Source organism: Alnus glutinosa, chromosome 5 (assembly GCF_958979055.1).
Source record: "Alnus glutinosa chromosome 5, dhAlnGlut1.1, whole genome shotgun sequence".
NCBI classification, from domain to species: domain Eukaryota; kingdom Viridiplantae; phylum Streptophyta; class Magnoliopsida; order Fagales; family Betulaceae; genus Alnus; species Alnus glutinosa.
The window spans coordinates 25,284,776-25,305,804 of record NC_084890.1 but is presented as its reverse complement, the minus strand read 5'-3'; the positions used below and the strand labels follow the sequence as shown (position 1 = coordinate 25,305,804).

The following is a 21,029-nucleotide window of genomic DNA, read 5'->3' as shown; positions in this document are numbered from 1 at the left end:
TAATATAATGATCGATTGTTTCATCCGGTTCTTTTCTTGGGTTTGTTACACCACTCGAATTAAAACACCAAATGACTATATTCTGATTTTTTTTTTCTTTTAAGAAAAACTTTAGTATTGAAATAGAAAGTACATAAAGGTCTCAATTGGGGAAAAAACCTAGCGCTTCTTTAATAATTATAACACACTATAGCCTAAAGAAAATAATTTATGAGAAACAAACACAATTAACAAATTTCAACACCTTTTTTTTTTTTTTTTTTTTTTTTTTTTCTATCGTGTATATATATAATGTAAAAAAGGTGTTGAACTTTGTTTATTGAGTTTGTTACGCCCCTAGAAGTATAACACCAAATTATTGTTGTGCATGCAGGCTATAATTTAGATTAAATTATGGACTAAAAAAGAATTATGAGAATCAAATTACCAAATTGAGTTACCATGTTTGGATATATTTGTACTGCAAAATAAATATACAAATAATTTATTTTTCATTTTGGAAAATAACAGTATTTTTTCCTAACTCAAGTGGAATAAGTATAGAGAGAATTACATACTCTATTTTGTTTCTATTTTTCAGTATTAGATTATTTAGATCCGTTTGGGTTTGCGATTTCAAAAAATGTGATTTAAAAATAACGATTTAAAAATGTGCGATTTAAAAAAGTGATTTTTTAAAACACAGTTAAGCGTTTAGTAAAATCGTAGTTTATCCTTTAAAATCGCAAATTAGCATTTAAAATTCTGCTTTTTCAAATCGCAATTTTTTAAAAACGCAATTCTCAAACGATTCATTTTCTGCGATGAGATTTCGTAGACAAAAATTATGATTTTAGACCAAATCGCAGAAAATTAATCGTTTGAGAATTGCGTTTTTAAAAAATTGCGATTTCAAACACACCCTTTAACGTACGGTATCATTTGGATCAAATCAGGGACCTAAAAATGAATAGGGAGAATCAATTTGCCGAAATCGTTATATTATTATAATATAATATAATGATCTATTATTTCATTTAAGAGAAAAATATATATATTATTTGTTTGAAAAAAAAAACAATTTTCAAATTAACTCACCGCCAAAAATAAGTTCTTCCTGAATCAGCATTCAATCGACGTCGTTTATGATGCCGTAGCAATCTGATATAATTTTCTATTATTATTTTATTTTGACATCAATTAGGTATAAATTGGATGATATTCATATTTAGGGTAAAAAAGAAAAGAGGAGCTCTTGGAGGACGAAAGAAATGTTCCGCAGTTGTGGACGGCGTCATTTCGGGTTCAATCTGGGTAGAGGAATGAGAAAAATTCTTTGGATTCTCCATTCGTTGAGGAGGAAGCGGAAGTTGATGAGGAAGAGGAGGGCTGTGGATGGCGGCGACCTTCCACTGGAAGTAGGGGTCGCTGGTATTGAGGGTGCGGGCAATGATTTGCCCGCAGCGGAACCTGTTCCGGCAGAACCGGTCGCTTCCGGCGACGATCTGTCTCTGTCGGCTGAGGAAGTACGCCCGATTGAGGGTGCCGGCAATGATGTTCCTGCAGCGGAACCTGTCGGCGAACTTCCACTGGAAGCAGGGGTTGCTGGTATTGAGGGTGCGGGAGATGATTTGCCTATTCCGGCCAGTTCGGACACTGCCACAGCCAGTTCAGACACTGCCACGGCCAGTTCGGACACTGCCACGGCCAGTTCGGACACTGCCACGGCCAGTTCGTCAGATTGTGAAACTTTTAGAGTCACATCCCTTGATGAAGTTAAGGAGTTGGAGTCAAATTTGAAGGATTCGCAGAAGCCTTGGAAGGTTTTTTTTGCAAGTTCTGTTAATGTGGAAGAAAAAGATTCTATTGTTTCCTATTGCCAATTTGAGAATCTGCAGTATGAAGAGATTGGTGAGGCAAATCTGGAGGAGAACTCGGATGCAGAGATTTAGATCTTGGTGGAGGAGGATGAGTCTACAGCTTCTAACTAGTATGTGCCCTACTTTTGTTGACTAATGTGCTTGATGATATTTCGGTGTTTTAGATTTTATATTGGATACTGGTTTGTCAATAATTGTCATTTTTTAAATGGTTATCTGAATTGTTTTATCCTGTTGTATTTTTGTTTTAAAAGAATGTGTGATGTTGATCATGACAAGAACAAGATAATTAGTAATTTACTTTGATCAGATGTACTGTGGTTGTTGGGTGTGTTTGTTTCTCTTGTTAAAATACCTTGATTAATTTTCTTTCTTCTTCTTCAATTCAATGTTTGGTATGACGGTTTTGATCTACTGCTGAGAATATGCAAAAAGAATTAAGTACTAGCCTTGAATCTAAAATTTGGTTGGTGAGTTTCTGATTTTTAAGATTCTTGTGGGTGGTTTATTTTACTAAAGTTATGAGTGTTGTTGATCCAAATCACTTTGGATGGTAGAATGAGAGGTTGTCTTTCCAGTTTGCAAGTAGCTGGTAATTTGGATATTATGTAAGACCTTCTAGCAGTATTTTAAATATATCAATTCAGCTGTAGTGATCTCTCCCTCTTTGCTTGAAAATGTTTTCTGTCATCTTATGTATATCATACTTTTGTCTTTTGTTCTTATAAAGCTCACCTGGCATGCATAACCAGTTAAGTTGAAGTAAATATGGGCTACATTAAAATTAGCAAGATGAATTTTACTAAGTTGATAGAAGTTGGCTGAATCAAACAATGTGTGTGGCTGTTGATAGGGAGTCGGATGAGCTGGCAACCCCAGGCCATTTTCTATTATGTTTATTTATGGGTTGGGAAGATCTGATTGCTAGTGGATGTAATATGTTGCATGTTAATGTTAATGGGGGCTTACTTGCTTTGATTGTTAAGCACCTAGGGGGCGTTTGATGATGATTTACTAGAGCGGTAGTCTCATTTTGGATAAGGGATCATGGTCCTTTCTAAGTCTAACATGAACCTTTTTTTTTTTTGTTCCCTGTTTGTTGTTGCAGGCTAGGTCTCATTCACGGCAATGCATCCTTTGATCGACTTTTGAGATTGCCATGTACAGTTTCTCCTATCATTTTACTTGCATAGTCCTATACTTGTATTTTCTTGAACTAAAAATAGAAGGGGTGTTATAAAACAAACAACCCTCCTTTGGAGATTGAATGGTGTCATCTTTCTTTTATGTTTTCTTTTTTGGGTTCATGAAGACGGCAAAGCGATTTGTAAGACGTTGATGTTTTGGACACACGAACGCTGTCAGACACTATTTTAGTGTGAGAGGAAGTGTTTCTTGAATAGAAAAACAGACAATGTGTTAGAGATTAAGGTTGAGGATTGAAAATCATACATCTGAAATTGTAATCTTTGTGTTCTTGGAGGTTCAGGTTCTTTGAAATACCTTACCATCAATTTCCATTCTTTTACTGAATTACATTCATAATCCATATTTTTCATTACCCAAATCACACAAATAAACCAAAAATATACAACATCGTTACACTGATCCTGCAATTGCAATGTAATCTCCTATGTACTCCACAAATTCTGGTAGTTGGTTTTATTTGTATGCAATCTTTATTGTTTTAATTTGTGACCAAAAATATGCACCTCCAAGATACTCTGTTGCCTCATAGGGAGGCTCCTTTCCACCATTTTGCTTCCTTTAGAACTTTTGAGATTTTTAACTTACTCTTTCTTGACAAAGGGGAGTAGCAATAGATCCCAGATTGTTAAATTTCAGGCTCGTGATGATGTTTTAAGGGCTATTAAAAAACAAACTTGCTACTTCGGCTTTGTGACATATTTGTGGAATGTAGCATTAGTCTTGATATAATATAATGGACTTAGGGAACACAATCATAATTGGCCCAGGAAGCATAGGCCAAGCAATATTTGGAAGTCCAAAGTTTGTACGGGCAGGCTTATATCATATAGAACTTTTGAGAGAATGAGTCTATTAGGGGCACACAACTAAAGGGGGTTTAAATGGGTTAGGGTTGTTTGCAATAGTCTCAAGAATTAGGGTTGTAAGACTCCAAAATAAGCTTGGATTTCAATTAATGAAAAATTGGATATTTTTGATGAAAATACCCCGATAAAGTCGGCCAGCATTAAGGAGACTTTAAAATTCTACTTTTCAATTTTATATTAAAACCAAAAATCATGCTAACACCTTGCCAAAACATGGTAAAAATGCATACGATAAAAATTTAATGAGAATTATGCACTAAGGTTCCTTTTTTTTTTTTTTTTTTTGGCATCAAATGTTTTCTGATATATATATATATATATATTTTATATTTTTCGGTGTTTGGTGCGATCGAAAATAATAGTTAAACCAAAAATATTTTTGGAAAATAATTTCTATTTTTAAATTTTGTAAATCATTTTTCGAGTTTGAGTTTTTCTCAAACAGTCAGACCACTACGAAGCCAACATCGGACTACTGCCAGTCTAATATCCCGAACATTTATTAGGATTAAGTATAGCATCAATAGTCCCCAATGGGTAGCTCAATTAGCTGAGGACCACCCCTCATGAAGCGGAGGTCACTAGTTTAAATCCCCCTCCCCCTCTTTGTGTGGACATGTCAAAAAAATAAAAAGTAAAGCACCAATTATTGTTGATGATAAATTAAGACTATATTTAAAAGTAATACAAATTTTTTGCCTTAAACCTAACGTTTGACATTTCAGTACATATGATAAAAATTTAATGAGAATTATGCAATAAGGTTCCTCTTTCTTTTTTTTTTTTTTTTTTTTTGGCATCAAATATTTTCTAAATATATATATATATTTTATATATTTTTCGGTGTTTAGTGCGATCGAAAATAATAGTTAAACTGAAAATATTTTCGGTTTAACCAAAAAAGCTTCTTTAGTTTCAAAAAATCATTTCCATTTTTAAATTTTGTAAGTCATTTTTTGATTTTTAAATAGCCAGACAATTGTTAGACCACCACCAAGCCAGCATTGGGCCACTGCCACTCTAATACCCCGAACATTTATTAAGACACCATACTTGTTTATGTCATTGATGCGGTAACATCAAACAATGTTCTACTTGGGTAGTCTCTGGATATATGATAATTGAGTTGTCTTCTACTTGTCACCCATGTTTCAAGTAAACCAAAGGTGGGGAGCATTTTCTTCTTTTTTGCCGGCGACCCATTTTCTTCTTCTTTTTTAATTTTTAAAACATTATATTGTGCCATCCCTTCTGCGAGGCACCTATTTTCTTCCTTTTTTTTTTTAATTAAAATTTTTAAAATTTTAGTTTAAAATTAATAGTTTTTTAAAATTTCTTTATTTATTTTTTAAAAATATAGTTTTTTTTATTAATGTTTTATTTTAATTTTTAAGAAAATAACAGTATCATAAGAATATTTGGACAAAAGTTGCCTCTTTGACACACTTTAATAATTTAATAAGTTATATTAATGCACTTGAAAATTTAATAAACTATTTTAAGATGGCTGATTTTATATATATATATATATATATATATATATATTTTTTTTTTTTTTCTTCCCTAAATATATTTTAATTTGTGTCCTGTTTGGTATAGAAACGGACACATCTTAAAAACCGTTCATCCAAAAAGACTCAAAAAAAAAAAAAAAAAAAAAACACAATACGAGGGGTAGTACATGTCTATTTATCCTTGCGGACTTGCCGTCTCTCTCTCTATACTTCTGCTGTCTCTCGGCAGATCATCGAAGGTGAAGCTTTTTTTCTTTTCTTTCTTTCTCTGCAACGGTGTGAGGCCCAGATCAACAAAGAAATCAGAAAGATTCAAAGTTTTGTGGGCTTGATACCACAACAGGAAATCCATAGCTCTAGGAAGGCCTTCGGCTCCAGGTATGACCTGTATTCTATCTTCTTGTCTGTTGTTTGCAGTAAGCCAAATTCCCAACTTTCATATTTGGTGATTCATCTCTTTTTTTTGATGATTTTTTGTTGATTCATCCTTCTGCATTAGAGTCCTTGATTCATAATATTAGATTTTCAGTGATAAAGTTGGCTGCTTTTGGCTCTGCATTCAGTGAACTGCTATGCTTTGCGGACTGAATCTTATATTTTTTGCCCTTTGGAGTAACATTGACTGAACCCTAATGTTTTTAGCCAGAGAGCAGTGGATGATCATGAAGCGGGAACGGGAGGAAATACGGCCTGAGGGCCCCAATAATTGCATCCCCAAGTTTTGTTTTGGATTTTCTGTGCCAGAGGTATCTATCTATTATTTTATATGCTGCACCTGTTTGTTTCTTATAGAGACAGATATTGAAAACTTGAAACATGGGAAATTCGAATTCCAAGTCGCCATAGCTTTTTATAATTATGCAAATTTACTAAATTTTATGGAACAATTTCATGAAAGGTGAGACCTTTCTCTATAATAATAATGTCAGCTAATCGAGAGCTTCATTGCTCTTCATTATCAGATTGACAAGATAATGGAGGACCGGTTGCCAACAAACCAAAAATCCAGACTTAAGTGGCCACAATCTCAGGCCAAGACGTTGCTTGGTGTAAGTTTAAGTTTTAGATATATTTCTATGTAATCCACATTATATTAAACACTCTAAATTGTTTGTTTTTTTTTTGGCTTTATTAACAACAAAGACGTACCTTTACTTTGGAATCTTGTTTATGTTATTTTGTGTGCACACAGATTGACAATGCCCTAGAGGCCGATCTGACTGGTAGATTGCCGGTGGACATTCTTTCTTCTATAATATCATTAATCTCATTGAGGGAAGCTGCCACTACTAGTATCCTTTCAAAAAGATGGAGATACATTTGGAGGACCTCTTCTAATCTTGACTTAGATGCCAAAAACATGCTTGGACATTTTTTATACTTGGACCATTTCAAAAGGCAGCCTACTCAGTGGAAACAGAAGCAAAAGGGAAGATTTGTTAGATGGGCCAATCATATTCTAGAACTCTATGTCGGCAAAAACGTAGATTCCTTCAGGGTTGAGTATCCGTTGGGTAGTGATCATGGTTGCGACGTTGATCGATGGATTCAATTTGCAATTGATATGCAAGTTCAAAAGCTTGACATCAACCTGTTAGACGATCATTTGTCAGACTTGTATCATGACCTCTATAAATTTCCATATTGGCTATTTGCTCAAGCTGGGAAACGGCCAAAGATAAAACATTTGTCTTTGAATTTTTGCAGCCTGAGTATTCCAGAAAATTACAATGGCTTGAACTCCCTTTCATCCCTCTCATTGAAAAAGATAAGTTTAAATCAAGAGAATGTGTATAACATTTTGACTAGTTGCCCATCTTTAGAATGGTTTAGTATAAGCGAATGCCGTTGTCCATTTCGTTTGAAATTATCTAGTGGATGTCGGTCTCTCAGGCTGAGACACTTGAGGATATTTCGTTGCGAGCCTTTAGAAAGAGTTGAAATTCATGATGCCGTAAGTGTTGCATCAATTGAGTACGACGCAAAGATGTTTGGGCAGGTCTTATTAAAGAACAGTGCACAACCTGTTAGACTATGTGTGACTTTGCAGTCTGATCGTAGAACTTTGCAGTCTGATCGTAGAACTTTGCAGCCTGATCCTAGAACTCAAATAGCGTATGTCCTTGGCACACTTGCAAAAGACTTTCCTCTAGTTGAGACTTTATTAGTGTCCACTCCATATGCCCAGGTATTGCCACAGCAAAAATTTTAGTTGAACTTTTTGTCATCATTTTTGAACATCATGTCTCTAGTTAATCATTTCTTTCCATTGTCTTTCAGGTTGATTTAATATCTAAGCACTTAACCACATTTACTAGACTCAAGCAATTGAAGCTATTAGGTGTAAGATTTAGAAAAATTCTGCTGGACCTGACCTCTGCATTTTTGGAGGCGGCTCCATCATTGGTTGAACTGGAGATGGATGTAAGTTATCTTCTATATCAAGGACATTTTTATTTGATTGTTGAGCTGCACCGGGCTTTTTGTTCCTTGGAACTTTGTACAATCTCTTTATTTTTTTATTTTTTTTCTTTTGATATGTTATTAAACTAAGATTTGTATGATTGTTTACCCCTTTTTTAAGCCATAAGCTCCATTTTATGTTTTCAAACAAAATATTAGTTGGAGCAGTCTTTAGACTTGGATAAATATTGGGTGTTTTGTGACCTGATTAATGGAAGTATTCCTTTTATAGGTAACATGGCAGAGATATTTTTTACACTTTTCTTTACACCATTGTTTGAAAGATTTTCTTTTTAAACGCAAATATCACCTATTGTTTCTAAGACGTCAGGAAGGATTTGTCACCGAGATATTTTTATGGTATAATTTCAAATGCATTTTGCATTCAATTTTTTGGAAAGATTCGGGATTGGAGAGTGGAAATGATTGCCAGTATTTTAACTAGTGTTTGACAAAATTTAGGTTAAAAAACAAACCTGGTTTACTACTTGCTTTGAGTAATTTTTTTCAGAACGTAGTTATCCACCTATTGTTTTGTATGATATTAACAAGAATTTGGAGTGAAAGTATATATAGGATGGTTTCTATACTTTATATATTCACATTCACTAGTTTCTTCTAGGCAATAGATTTTGACAAGTGAACGGAAAGAGTTGTTAGTGATGTTATTGTTATCTAAGAGTTGAAAAGATATTATGTGAGTGGTTTATGCTCTATGCCATTAGTGATTATTAGCCATTGGAAATCAGTCTCACTTGGTTTTAATGTACAATTTTTGTTTTGCTTCTTTCTTGTTTTTAGCTCCATCTTCCCTGCAGCGAGGACGACCGGATAAAGCGCCAAAAGATAATAGAAGGAGCAGATTACAGAGAACACAAGAAGATACCTCTTAAAGAATATTGTCAACATCAGCGTCTCAAGAAAGTGGAGCTACGTGGTTTTTCTGCTTGTCCAATTGAATTTGACCTTGCCGTACTTCTGCTAAAAAATGCTATTCTGCTTGAGAAGATGAGAATTGTTCTAGAAATAACACCTTATTTAGGCGACGGTGAATGCTGGGTTATGGGCTTATCCAAAACTAAAATTGAGCGAGAGAAAATTCTCAAAATTCTGGGTCCGGAGGTGCCATCTACGGTTGATTTAGTACTCGTGTGATCTTTCTTGTTATTATTTTTGTGGGGGGAAATTTGCCCTTCCTGTGAAAATTTTCATGGAAGAAAACGATGAATATTTATTGTGCAGTTTACATGATGATTTATTTCTGAATAATGATAAGGATGATTGTATTGTTACTGTTTTGTAGAGATTTTAGAACACCATAGGAGATTTATGCAAGTAAAAACAAGAAACCCTAGTTGTTGAAGCATGCAGCTTAGTTATATCTGGATTCTGGACTATAAGAATGATGAAAGGAAGTTGGGCTCATTCATTTCTTCACAATCTAAATGCAGGTAATCTCCTCCACTTCAAGTTCATTTCTTCTTCACAATAATAAAGATTAATATTGCATTGCTCAATAGATATGATTACCTTGATTATATCCCCACCAGCTCAGCTCACTTGATTTATAATAAAACATTTTGAGTGGAATATCTAAAAATAATAAAAATTATTTTTATGCGAGCATGCTGAAAGTTATAATTTCTCATGTGAATCTCAGGCCAAGACGTTGCTTGGTGTAAGTTTAAGTTTTTGATATATTTCTATGCAATCCACATTATATTAAACACTCTAAATTGTTTGTTTTTTTTTGGCTTTATTAATAACAAAGACGTACCTTTACTTTGGAATCTTGTTTATGTTATTTTGTGTGCACACAGATTGACAATGACCCAGAGGCCGATCTGACTGGTAGATTGCCGGTGGATATTCTTTCTTCTATAATATCATTAAACTCATTGAGGGAGGCTGCCACTACTAGTATCCTTTCAAAAAGATGGAGATACATTTGGAGGACCTCTTCTAATCTTGACCTAGATGCCAAAAACATGCTTGGACATTTTTTATACTCGGACCATTTCAAAAGGCAGCCTACTCTGTGGAAACAGAAGCAAAAGGGAAGATTTGTTAGATGGGCCAATCATATTCTAGAACTCTATGTCGGCAAAAACGTAGATTCCTTCAAGGTTGAGTATCCGTTGGGTAGTGATCATGGTTGCGACGTTGATCGATGGATTCAATTTGCAATTGATATGCAAGTTCAAAAGCTTGACATCAACCTGTTTGACGATCATTTGTCAGACTTGTATCATGAGCTCTATAAATTTCCATATTGGCTATTTGCTCTAGCAGGGAAACGGCCAAAGATAAAACATTTGTCTTTGAATTTTTGCAGCCTGAGTATTCCAGAAAATTACAATGGCTTGAACTCCCTTTCATCCCTCGCATTGAAAAAGACAAGTTTAAATCACGAGGATGTGGATAACATTTTGTCTAGTTGCCCATCTTTAGAATGGTTTAGTATAAGCGAATGCCGTTGTCCATTTCGTTTAAAATTTTCTAGTGGATGTCGGTTTCTCAGGCTGAGGCACTTGAGGATATTTCGTTGCGAGCCTTTAGAAAGAGTTGAAATTCATGATGCCATAGGTATTGCATCAATTGAGTATGACGCAAAGATGTTTGGGCAGGTCTTGTTAAAGAACATTGCAGAACCTGTTAGACTATGTGTGACTTTGCAGTCTAATCGTAGAACTTTGCAGTCTGATCGTAGAACTTTGCAGCCTGATCCTAGAACTCAAATAACATATGTCCTTAGCACACTTGCAAAAGACTTTCCTCTAGTTGAAACTTTATTAGTGTCCACTCCATTTGTCCAGGTATTGCCACAGCAAAAATTTTAGTTGAACTTTTTGTCATCATTTTTGAACATCATGTCTTTAGTTAATCATTTCTTTCCATTGTATTTCAGGTTGATTTAATACCTAAGCCCTTAACCACATTTACTAGACTCAAGCAATTGAAGCTATTAGGTGTAAGATTTAGAAAAAGGAGAACAATAAGGTAGATCGGAGATGTAGTTTTGTGGTTTGGTCGTCTTAGTACTGGGGGTTTCGTAGATGGAGAAGAATTTCTTAGTGGAGTCAAAGTCCTTCACGTTCTCGGTGGTGGGTGGGGCATCGACGTTGAGGGTGGAGGAGAAGAGGAAAAATTTCCTGGGTGTGATTTTGTTGAATGCGCAGAGCTCCGAATGGCTTGCGTCGATGATGGAAGAGTTGTTGGGTCTCCCGGCAGAGCAGGAGCTTGTTAAATCGTTCAGAGAAGGTTCGAAGGTCCTTATTGCTCGGAGAGGGGGGAATAAAGCTGGGCGCTTTTTAGAGGTGTCAACGTTCGGCTTGGGTGGTCGGAAGGGGTACATTGTTATCCCCGAGGGACGTAGAGGGTGGGGATGGCTTAAATTTTCCGACGAGCTGAGAAAGGTTGTTGTTTTTTTCTCAGCCTCGTCGGGTGGCGAGCTCGGCTCCTCTTCTACATCGGAGAAGAAGGTTGTGGAGGATGATCGGCCGACTCTGGGCTTGGCTCCAAAGTGATTGGGGCCCTCCTTTGCAGAGATTTTGAGGTCGGACCCGACCACCGTTGCTGAGACGATGCCTATAGCGGGTGATGGTCGGTCCTGGTTAAGGGTTTCGTTGGCGACTCCATGTGAGATTGATCTCCTTCCGGCGGTGCAGCATACAGAGGCTGATCCGAGATTGGCGGTGGATTGCTTTTCTCTGGAGCAGAACACGCTTGATCTGTTGGTCAAAGACCAGCCTGGAAGTCCGAAGGGTAAGGGTTTGAAATTTGAAAAGGCGAGAACGCGGACGTGGCGTAAGTTGGGTCCCGGTTTTTGTTTGGTTTTGGGCCGGGCTGTGAGGAGAGTCCTGACTCGGTATGCCGGGTCGGGGCTTTTTCGAAAAATTTTAGGTTGTCGCGTGGCTCGTTTCATGCGGAAACCTAACGTTTCCAGTCCGCCGCCAACATCGCCGGTGACGACAACGGAGGTGTCCTCTGGGTTGGTTCTGAATCGGATTCCAAATGGGGGTTCAGAGGATATAGCGTTGGGAGCAAAAAAGGGAGCGAGTCCAGGTTCTACGGGTTTTGTTGGGGTTTCCCCTAGGCCGGAGCCACCGTCGGTGGCTGATGCTGGGTTTATTTCTGTAACGGAGTCTCCTTCAGGGGGTGAGTCGAGCAGGTCCCAGGTAATTCCGGCGGTTTCTAGCTGGAATCCAGCCTCCCACCTGTTCGGTTTCCCCCCTTCTCCGGCGCCGGATCTGGGTTTTCCGGCGGCTACTACTGTCTCTTTTAATTTCACTCCTTTGGGAAAGCTTCAGATTCCTAAATCTCTTCCGGTTACACCGTCTATTGCTGGAGCAGATATTTTAGGTGAGAAGCTGCGTTCTCCCCTCCCTGTGGCAGTTTCTTTGCCTTTTCAGTGTTATTACAGGAGGGCGAAAAAATTGAGGGAAAAGCACTCTGTGAAATGGACTGATGAGCTAATTTCAGATTCTTTGGAAGCCGTTAAGATGTCAGTTGGATACGTTGACAAGAGTGTTACTGGTGCAGAGCCGCCAGCTGAGAAGGCGACAAAGCCTTGTGCTACGAAGAAGTCAGTGACGCAAGTGAATCAGGGCTTTTTTAGAAAGGGGTTTCTCAACCTACCCCCGATTCCTGTCCCTTCCGTGGAGCTTCAGGAGGTCAACAAGGGCGATCATAACGGTGAGATTGTGGTGTGGGAGGAGGAGGAAGATGACTACTGGGATGGTTTGCCCTTAGATTGGGCGATGGATGGGGATTTTAGGGAGGGGGCTTTGGCTGTTCGGGAAGCCATGGAAGAGGAGTTCCAGGTTTTTGCGCGCCAGAAGTATAAAGGAAAAAGGGAACTTCTAAATTTGCAGAGTTCCATCAACTATGGTGACGCGAACTATCCCTCTAGGCGTAGGAAAGCTGGTGGGAGGATTTGTCAGGGATCGGATACGGGTTCGGAGTTGGTTTCGGTTCCGGATCCCGATCTTGTCACCGAATCTTCTCATTTTCCTCTTCCGGTTTCTTCTTTGGCTTCCTCAGAGGCGGGTCGTGGGTCTGAGAATTCTGCTGTGGGTTCACAAGTTTCCATTGAGATGGGCTCGCCGGAAGGGAGGATTCTTCCTTCCTCCTCCCTGGAAGAACCCACCTCCAAGCCTTTATGTAAAGGGAGGAAGCCAAAGCTATCTCCTTTGGAGTTGTCTATGGCATGCTCTTCGTATTTCGGGGAAAAGGGGGATAGAACTATGGCTTTCCTCTCTGCCCTTGATGAGGAACATAGGCGATGGGATATGATTGAAGATTGTGAGCTTTAGGGGCTTAGGGTTGGGTTGTTTTGTGGGTTGTTCCTTATCGGGTCGGTTGTGAGGCTGTTGCTTCTTGTATACTCCGTGTGTACTAGGGGCGCCTTACGCTGTCTTCTAATAAAATTGCAATTACTTATCAAAAAAAAGATTTAGAAAAATCTTGCTGGACCTGACCTCTGCTTTTTTGGAGGCGGCTCCATCATTGGTTGAACTTGAGATGGATGTAAGTTATCTTCTATATCAAGCACATTTTTATTTGATTGTTGACCTGCAACGGGCCTTTTGTTCCCTGGAACTTTGTACAATCTCTTTATTTTTATTTTTTTGCTTTTGATACGTTATTAAACTAAGATTTGTATGATTGTTTACCCTTTTTTTAAGCCATAGCTCCATTTTATGTTTTCAAACAAAATATTAGTTGGAGGAGTCTCTAGACTTGGATAAATATTGGGTGTTTTGTGACCTGATTAATGGAAGTATTCCTTTTATAGGTAACATGGCAGAGATATTTATTACACTTTTCTTTACACCATTGTTTGAAAGATTTTCTTTTTAAACGCAAATATCACCTATTGTTTCTACGACGCCAGGAAGGATTTGTCAGCGAGATATTTTTATGTTATAATTTCAAATGCATTTTGCATTCAATTTTTTGGAAAGATTCGGGATTGGAGAGTGGAAATGATTGCCAGTAATTTAACTATTGTTTGACAAAATTTAGGTTAAAAAAGAACCTGGTTTACTACTTGCTTTGAGTAAATTTTTTCAGAACGTAGTTATCCACCTATTGTTTTGTATGATATTAACAAGAATTTGGAGTGAAAGTATATATAGGATGGTTTCTATACTTTATATATTCACATTCACTAGTTTCTTCTAGGCAAGAGATTTTGACAAGTGAGCGGAAAGAGTTGTTAGTGATGTTATTGTTATCTAAGAGTTGAAAAGATATTATGTGAGTGGTTTATGCTCTATGCCATTAGTGATTATTAGCCTTTGGAAATCGGTCTCACTTGGTTTTAATGTACAATTTTTTGTCTTGAATTCAAAAACATGATATATTTGACTATTTTCTTTTTAGGTTTGCAGCTTGATGTTATACAGCTGTCATTTATCCTTGTTAGACTCACGTCCGATTTTGAAGGGGGAACTACTCCTGTCCTAGTGACGGCGCGTGAGAGCGTGTCCAGCTAGGGTTTCGACTTCTCATCCGTCCTCTCACATTCTCTATCTCTTTCAGTCTCCTGTCTGGTCCTTTAGCTTTGATTTTCGGTCTTCTGTTTCGTCTGGGTGGTTCTTTGTTCGGTGATGTAGTTTTTTTGGGTTTGGTCGTCATAGTCCCGGGGGTGACGTTGATGGATAAGGTTTTCTTAGTGGAGTCGAAGGCTTTCACCTTCTCGGTTCTGGGTGGGGCGTTGACGTTGAGGGTGGAGGAGAAGAGGAAAATTTTTTTGGGTGTGGTCTTGTTGAATGTTCAGAGCGCCGAATGGCTTGCGTCGACGTTGGAAGTGTTGATGGGTCTCCCGACAGAGGAAGTCTTTGTGAAGTCTTTTAGAGAAGGTTCGAAGGTTCTAATTGCTCGGAGAGGTGGGAATGAAGCTGGGCGCTATTTAGAGGCGACTATGTTCGGATTGGGCGGTCGGAAAGGATCCATTGTTATCCCCGAGGGCCGTGGAGGGTGGGGATGGCTTAAATTCTCAGACGAGCTGAGAAAGGTTGTCGATTTTGTCTCAGGTTCGGTGAGTGGCAGGCTCGGCTCCTCATCTACACCGGAGAAGAAGGTTGGGGAGGAAGTTCGGATGACTCTGGGCCTGGCTCCAAAGTGGACGGGGCCTTCTTTTGCGGAGGTTGTGAGGGCGGATTCGACCGATGTTGCGAAGAAGATGCCCATAGTGGGTGATGGTCGGTCCGGGCTAAGGGCTTCGCGGGCGACACCTTGCGAGCTCGATCTTCTTCCGGCGGTGCGGCATGCAGAGGATATTCCGAGATCGGCGGTGGATTGCTTTTCCTTGGAGGCTCACCGGCTTGATATGTTGGGCAAAGACCAGATTGTATGTCCGCAGGGTAAGGACTCTCATTTGAAATTTGAAATTTCGAGATTGCGGACGTGGCGTAAGTCGGGTTCTGGTTTTTATTTGGCTTTGGGCCGGGCCGTGGGGAGAGTTCTGAGCTGATTTACCGGGTTGGGGCTGTTTCGAAAACCTTTAGGTTTTCGCGTGACCCGAATCAAGCGGAAACCTAAAGTTTCCTGTCCGCCGCCAACCTCGCCGGAGACGACAACGGAGATGTCCTCTGGGTTGGTTCTGAATCGGATTCTTCCTGGGGGTTTGGAGGTGTCAGCGTTGGGAGATAAAGTGGGCGTGAGTCCAGCTTCTTCGGCTGATGTCGGGATCTATCCTAGGCCGGAGTCCTCGTCGACGACAGTTACAGGGATAGATACAGGAACGGAGTCTTTTTCCGGGGGTGAGTCGAGCAGGTCCCAGGTGCTTTCGGCGGTTTCTTGCTCGAGTGTGAATCCAGCCTTTAATAGGTTCGGTTTCCCCCCTTTTCCGGCACCGGATCTGGGTTTTTCGGGGGGTTCAGCTTCTACTTCTTTTAAGTTTACTCCTTTGGGGAAGCTTCAGTTTCCTAATCCCATCTCTGCCGCTCCGTCGCTCGCTGGTGCAGCTCTTTTAGGAGAGAAGCTGCGCTCTCCCCTCCCTGTGGTGGCTTCTAAGCCCTTCCAGTGTTACTACAGAAGGGCAAAAAAATTGAGGGAAAGGCATTCTGTGAAGTGGAATGATGAGCTACTTTCTGACTCTTTGCAAGCTGTGAAGATGTCAGTTGGCTTCGTTGTTAAGAGGGTTTCAGGTGGAGTGCCGCCAGCTGAGAAGGTGGCAATACCTCCTGCAATAAAGAAGGCAATGACGCCAGTGAATCAGGGCCTTTTTAGGAAGGGGTTTCTCAATATTCCCCCGATTTCAGTCCCTACCGTGGCGCTTCAGGAGGTCAACAATGACGGGGTGGTAGGTCCTTCTTCCCCTTCGAGTGGTTGCTTGAATGGTTTCTCCCAAACTCGGAATTGGCCAGTTGGCTTTGATCATAACGGGGAGATTGTGGTGTGGGAGGAGGATGAAGATGATTATTGGGATGGTTTGCCATTAGATTGGGCGATGGATGGGGATTTTGGGGAGGAGGCTTTGGCTATTCGGGATGCCATGGAGGAGGAGTTCCAGTTTTTTGCGCGTCAAAACTCTAAAGGGAAAAGGGAGCTTCTAAATTTGCATAGTTCCATTAACTATGGTGACGCGAATTACCCCTCTAGGCGTAGGAAAGGCAAGGCACATATGTTGTAGGTCTGTTGTGCTTTGACGGGTAGTGGGTTTTATTGTTCTTAGTTGGGTTCTTTTGTATTTTGTTTGGTTCTTTTGTGTTCTGGGGCATTGGTGTTGTGGGTTTTTTTGGGTTAGCTTTGGTTGTTCCTGTGTATACTTCCTGTGTACCTAGGGGCGCGTTACGCTTTTTTTATAAAAGTTCTTCTTACTTATAAAAAAAAAAAGGTTTGCAGCTTGATGCTTCTGATTGTAATGATTTGTGGATGCCTTTGGTGGCGAGAAAAAATTTCATTTAGTGAATTGGAACAAGATCTGTACGCCTTTGTATGCAGGTGGGTTAGGAGTTCACAATCTCATCCAGTTCAATCGAGCGCTCCTGGGTAAATGGTTGTGGAGATATGGTAGGGAGAGAGAGGCTTTATGGCGGTTGGTGATTGATGCCAAATTCCAGAGTCTAGAGGGTGGGTGGTGCTCGAAAGAGGTTTTGGGTTCTTTCGGAGCGGGTGTATGGAAACATATAAGGAGGGGGTGGGAGAAATTCCGCAACTTCGTTCGTTTTGAAGTGAGGAGTGGATCAAATATTAGCTTTTGGAAAGATTGGTGGTGTGGGGATGGTTCCTTGAAGCAATGCTTTCCAGCTCTTTTTTCTATAGTAAGGAACAAAGACGCGTTGGTGGCGGATAATTTGTGGTTCATAATGGTGTAATTCAGTGGAATGTTCTTTTTACGAGACAAATCCAGGATTGGGAGATGGACATGGTCCTTTCTTTCTTCGATCGATTATATTCCACTTCGACTCGTCAAGGAGAGAGTGACAGATTAGTGTGGAATCCCTCCAAAAAAGGTTTATTTGAGGTGAGATCCTTCTACGATGAGCTCATTAAGGAAGATGGCCCTTATTTTCCTTGGAAGAATATTTGGCGTGTTAAGGCTCCAACAAGGGTGGCTTTCTTCGTTTGGTCAGCGGCTTTGGGCAAAATATTGACGCACGATAACTTGCGTAAGAGGAATGTAATAGTAATGGAGTGGTGTTGTTTATGCAAGAAGAGTGGGGAGTCTATAGATCACTTGTTACTTCATTGCGAGGTCGCCCAGGCTCTTTGGAGCTACATTCTTATTTTATTTGGGGTTGAGTGGGTTATGCCTCGAACGGTGTTGGAATTGTTAAAGAGTTGGGGAGCGGCAATGGGGAGTGGTCAAGCTACAAAGGCTTGGCGTTTAGCTCCTTTGTGCTTGCTTTGGTGTATTTGGAGGGAGCGGAATGCTCGTCTGTTTGAAGATGTAGAGACATCTATGGTGGAGCTTCGGAAGCGGCTGATCGATACTTTATATTTTTGGATAGTGCCACACCATAGTTTGAGTGTATTTACTTATGTAGATTTCTTAAATTTATTTTCTGTTCGACCCTGTTAGGGGCTTTCTTGTATACCTCCCGTGTATAAGGGTTGCGCCCCTCTGCGCTTTTTAATAAATTGCTATTACTTATCAAAAAAAATGATTTGTGGACGCCTTTTTTGTTTTTTTTTTTTGTTTTGTTTTGTTTTGTTTTGTTTTTTTTTTTTTTTTGTGATTAATTCTCTCATATTGTTATATATATGCGACAACATGTACTCATGTTTTGACTATCTTGGAAATATCCTTCTAATTGTGACATGTTATTCAAAATAATTAATACCTTGCTTAAAAATCAACAATTTTTGTTTTGTTCTTTCTTGTTTTTAGCTCCATCTTCCCTGCAGTGAGGAAGGACAGATAAAGCGCCAAAAGATAATAGAAGGAGCAGATTACAGAGAGCACAAAAAGATACCTCTTAAAGAATATTGTCAACATCAGCGTCTCAAGAAAGTGGAGCTACGTGGTTTTTATGCTTGTCCAATTGAATTTGACCTTGCCGTACTTCTGCTAAAAAATGCTATTCTGATTGAGAAGATGAGAATTGTTCTAGAAATAACACCTTATTTAGGCGACGGTGAATGCTGTGTTATGGAGATATCCAAAACTAAAATCGAGCGAGAGCGAATTCTCAAAATTCTGGGTCCGGAGGTGCCATCTACAGTTAATTTAGTACTCGAGTGATCTTTCTTGTTATTATTTTCGTGGGGGGAAATATGTTCTTCCTGTGAAAATTTTCATGGAAGAAAACGATGAATATTTATTGTGCAGTTTACATGATGATTTATTTCTGAATAATGATAAGGATGATTCTATTGTTACTGTTTTGTAGAGATTTTAGAACACCATAGGAGATTTATGCAAGTAAAAACAAGAAACCCTAGTTGTTGAAGCATGCAGCTTAGTTATATCTGGATTCTGGACTATAAGAATGATGAAAGGAAGTTGGGCTCATTCATTTCTTCACAATCTTTTTTTTGATAAGTAATAAACTGACTTTATTAAAAGCGTCAGGCGCCCCTTAGTACACCGGCAGTATACAAGACAACGCAATGCTTGAAAATAAAAAGAACAACCCTAAAAAGGAAGAGAGAAACCCACCAAAACCATCCCAATAAAAAAAAAACCCCAACCCAAACCCTCAAGGAACACACCACAAACCCATCCAAGAACCCTCAGAACCCAACACCCTAAGACACGACACCCGAACCCCACATCCGACCCACACACTACAGAACCTGAGCCTTTCCTCTCCTACTCCAAGGACGCACACTCGCACCGTCGTAGTTTATGGAACTCTTCAGATTCTGCAGTTCTCTCCTCCCTTTATTCTTCTGCCGCTTCCCCATAGTATCCCGATGAAAATCCTCCTCAATGGCATCCAACAAAGCCAGGGCCGAATCTTCATCCTCAGCACCATCAGACTCCCACTCCAAGAGTAGATCGGGAGGAATTACGCCCAAGGGGTGAGGAGAATCACCTATCTCTCCCTGATCCCACAATACAATCTCCCCACTTGGGCTAAACCCTACCGGCCACTCCTGAGATTGGATTAATCCATTCAAGTTGGGATTCTCACCCTTGACATCAGTCTTTGAAACACAATCGCTCAAAGGGGATGGATCTCTCGGGAGAAGGAACCCGCGCCGAAGGCCCACTCCCCCATTTGGCATCGGCAATTTCTGACCCACAGACCCGTCCAAAGCCTGGGAAGTACCCGAACACTGTGTCATCGGCGAACACAAAGCAGTCACTGCCTCATCAATCAGGGAAATATCCAGCTTACTCGCTATGGCCTTCGATTTCCGCTGATACCTCATGATCGATTTTGTTTCGGACGGGTAAATGAGCGACCCACTGTCCGTCATCACTGGAAGAGACAATCGAATCCTCTCTCCCAACGCATCCGCCCCCAAAGAGGGAGGCTCAAATCCTTTAGGGCCCGATTCCAGTCCCCCAATCATACCCGAGGTTAAGCCACACCCAGACCTTTCTAGACGCATGATGGCCTTCACCGCACACACTGAGATATCTTCAACCACCGGGATATCACCCTTCATCAACGACGAACCTACCTTGAGCCCCCCACCGGTAGAACTCGACCCGTCCACGGCTTCCGGCGCCGAAGAGCCCAATCCCGAAGATCCAAATTCCAACCTCGCTTCGTCGAGACCACAAATCTGCTCCGGGAAAATCCTCTTAGCCTTCTTTGGCTTGGGCTTAGAGCCCAACTTCTTAGACCCAACCTTCCAACGTGGCCTACTAGCTGAGTAGAACCTGCGCTGGCCCATTTTCAGCCCAACAGAAGATCTCCTGCTCCAGCTCACGTTAGACCCACTCACCCAATCCAGCCAAACTCCAACCTGTTCAAGAATCTTTCTGCAGACTCTGACATCGCTGTCCCTGCTGCTGCACTTTCTGACTTTTCGCACGTTGAAGCCATCGCCACCGAGATCTTTCCCGGCCGGAACCAAACGGCTCTTCTCCCATACGTAACAGTCCACCGCCTGCCGAATAATCGCGCAAGACCGGTCCTTTAACGGGAGCTGCTCCTCGCACCAGGCCGCCTCCTCCTGCGCGACCATATTCCGGCCACCAGATGCAGAGATGGTAGGCGACGAGCGAACCGCCTCCGCGAAAGACATAGATCCCGCAGCCTTTCCGAACCAAACCCCCACCTCCTTCCCCCTTGACTTCTCTTCCGGCGAGGACCCCCCGGGCCCGCACCCAGCCGCAGTACCAACCACTTCTAAGGCCTTACGCAGCTCAGTGATAAACTTGAGCCAACCCCATCCACCCCGCCCCTCAGGAATGCGAAGAAACCCTCTTTGAACGCCCACCCCATAGACCGCTACCTCCATAAACCTGCCATTAATGTTACCTCCAGTGCGTACTATCGTCACCTTCTCCCCCTCCCGGAAAGATTTGACAGAATCGGGCATACCATTTCCCCCCCTCAGCACCTCCATAGTCGAAACCAGCCATTCGATGCACTGGTTGCTCAGGAATACCGCACCGGAATAAAATTTCCGATTCTCTTCCACCCTTAGCACCGACTCCCCTTCATTAACCGAGAAGACAAACGCTTTTGCCTCCACCAGAAAAC

At 40.6% G+C, this 21,029-nt stretch overlaps 3 protein-coding genes across 6 annotated transcripts in view; all 3 read left to right on the top strand.

The window, feature by feature from the left end:
* The window catches only part of LOC133868746 (F-box/FBD/LRR-repeat protein At1g51370-like), a 71,872-nt gene extending 62,733 nt beyond the window's left edge, over positions 1 to 9,139 (top strand). Inside the window, exons 1-6 of one of the 4 annotated variants that reach the window (XM_062305742.1) lie at positions 5,613 to 5,826; positions 6,095 to 6,194; positions 6,411 to 6,497; positions 6,641 to 7,636; positions 7,729 to 7,872; positions 8,713 to 9,139. In XM_062305742.1, the coding sequence (XP_062161726.1) occupies positions 6,105 to 6,194; positions 6,411 to 6,497; positions 6,641 to 7,636; positions 7,729 to 7,872; positions 8,713 to 9,066 (1,671 nt within the window). In that variant the 5' untranslated portion in view covers positions 5,613 to 5,826; positions 6,095 to 6,104 and the 3' untranslated portion in view covers positions 9,067 to 9,139. Of the gene's footprint in view, positions 1 to 5,612; positions 5,827 to 6,090; positions 6,195 to 6,410; positions 6,498 to 6,640; positions 7,637 to 7,728; positions 7,873 to 8,712 lie in introns of those variants that run through there. The other 3 variants (XM_062305741.1, XM_062305738.1, XM_062305739.1) reach the window with 3 other exon arrangements.
* Positions 1,207 to 3,289, top strand: LOC133869441 (uncharacterized). Its single transcript, XM_062306434.1, has 2 exons — positions 1,207 to 1,969; positions 2,968 to 3,289. The coding sequence occupies exon 1, from the start codon at positions 1,251 to 1,253 to the stop codon at positions 1,929 to 1,931; it is 681 nt and encodes a 226-aa protein (XP_062162418.1). The 5' UTR covers positions 1,207 to 1,250; the 3' UTR covers positions 1,932 to 1,969; positions 2,968 to 3,289.
* Positions 9,140 to 9,225: 86 nt separating the features above from the next.
* LOC133868749 (putative F-box/LRR-repeat protein At3g59230) lies at positions 9,226 to 10,915 on the top strand. Its single transcript, XM_062305747.1, has 3 exons — positions 9,226 to 9,362; positions 9,732 to 10,727; positions 10,820 to 10,915. The coding sequence occupies exons 1-3, from the start codon at positions 9,357 to 9,359 to the stop codon at positions 10,913 to 10,915; spliced, it is 1,098 nt and encodes a 365-aa protein (XP_062161731.1). The 5' UTR covers positions 9,226 to 9,356.
* Positions 10,916 to 21,029: the final 10,114 nt, after the last annotated feature.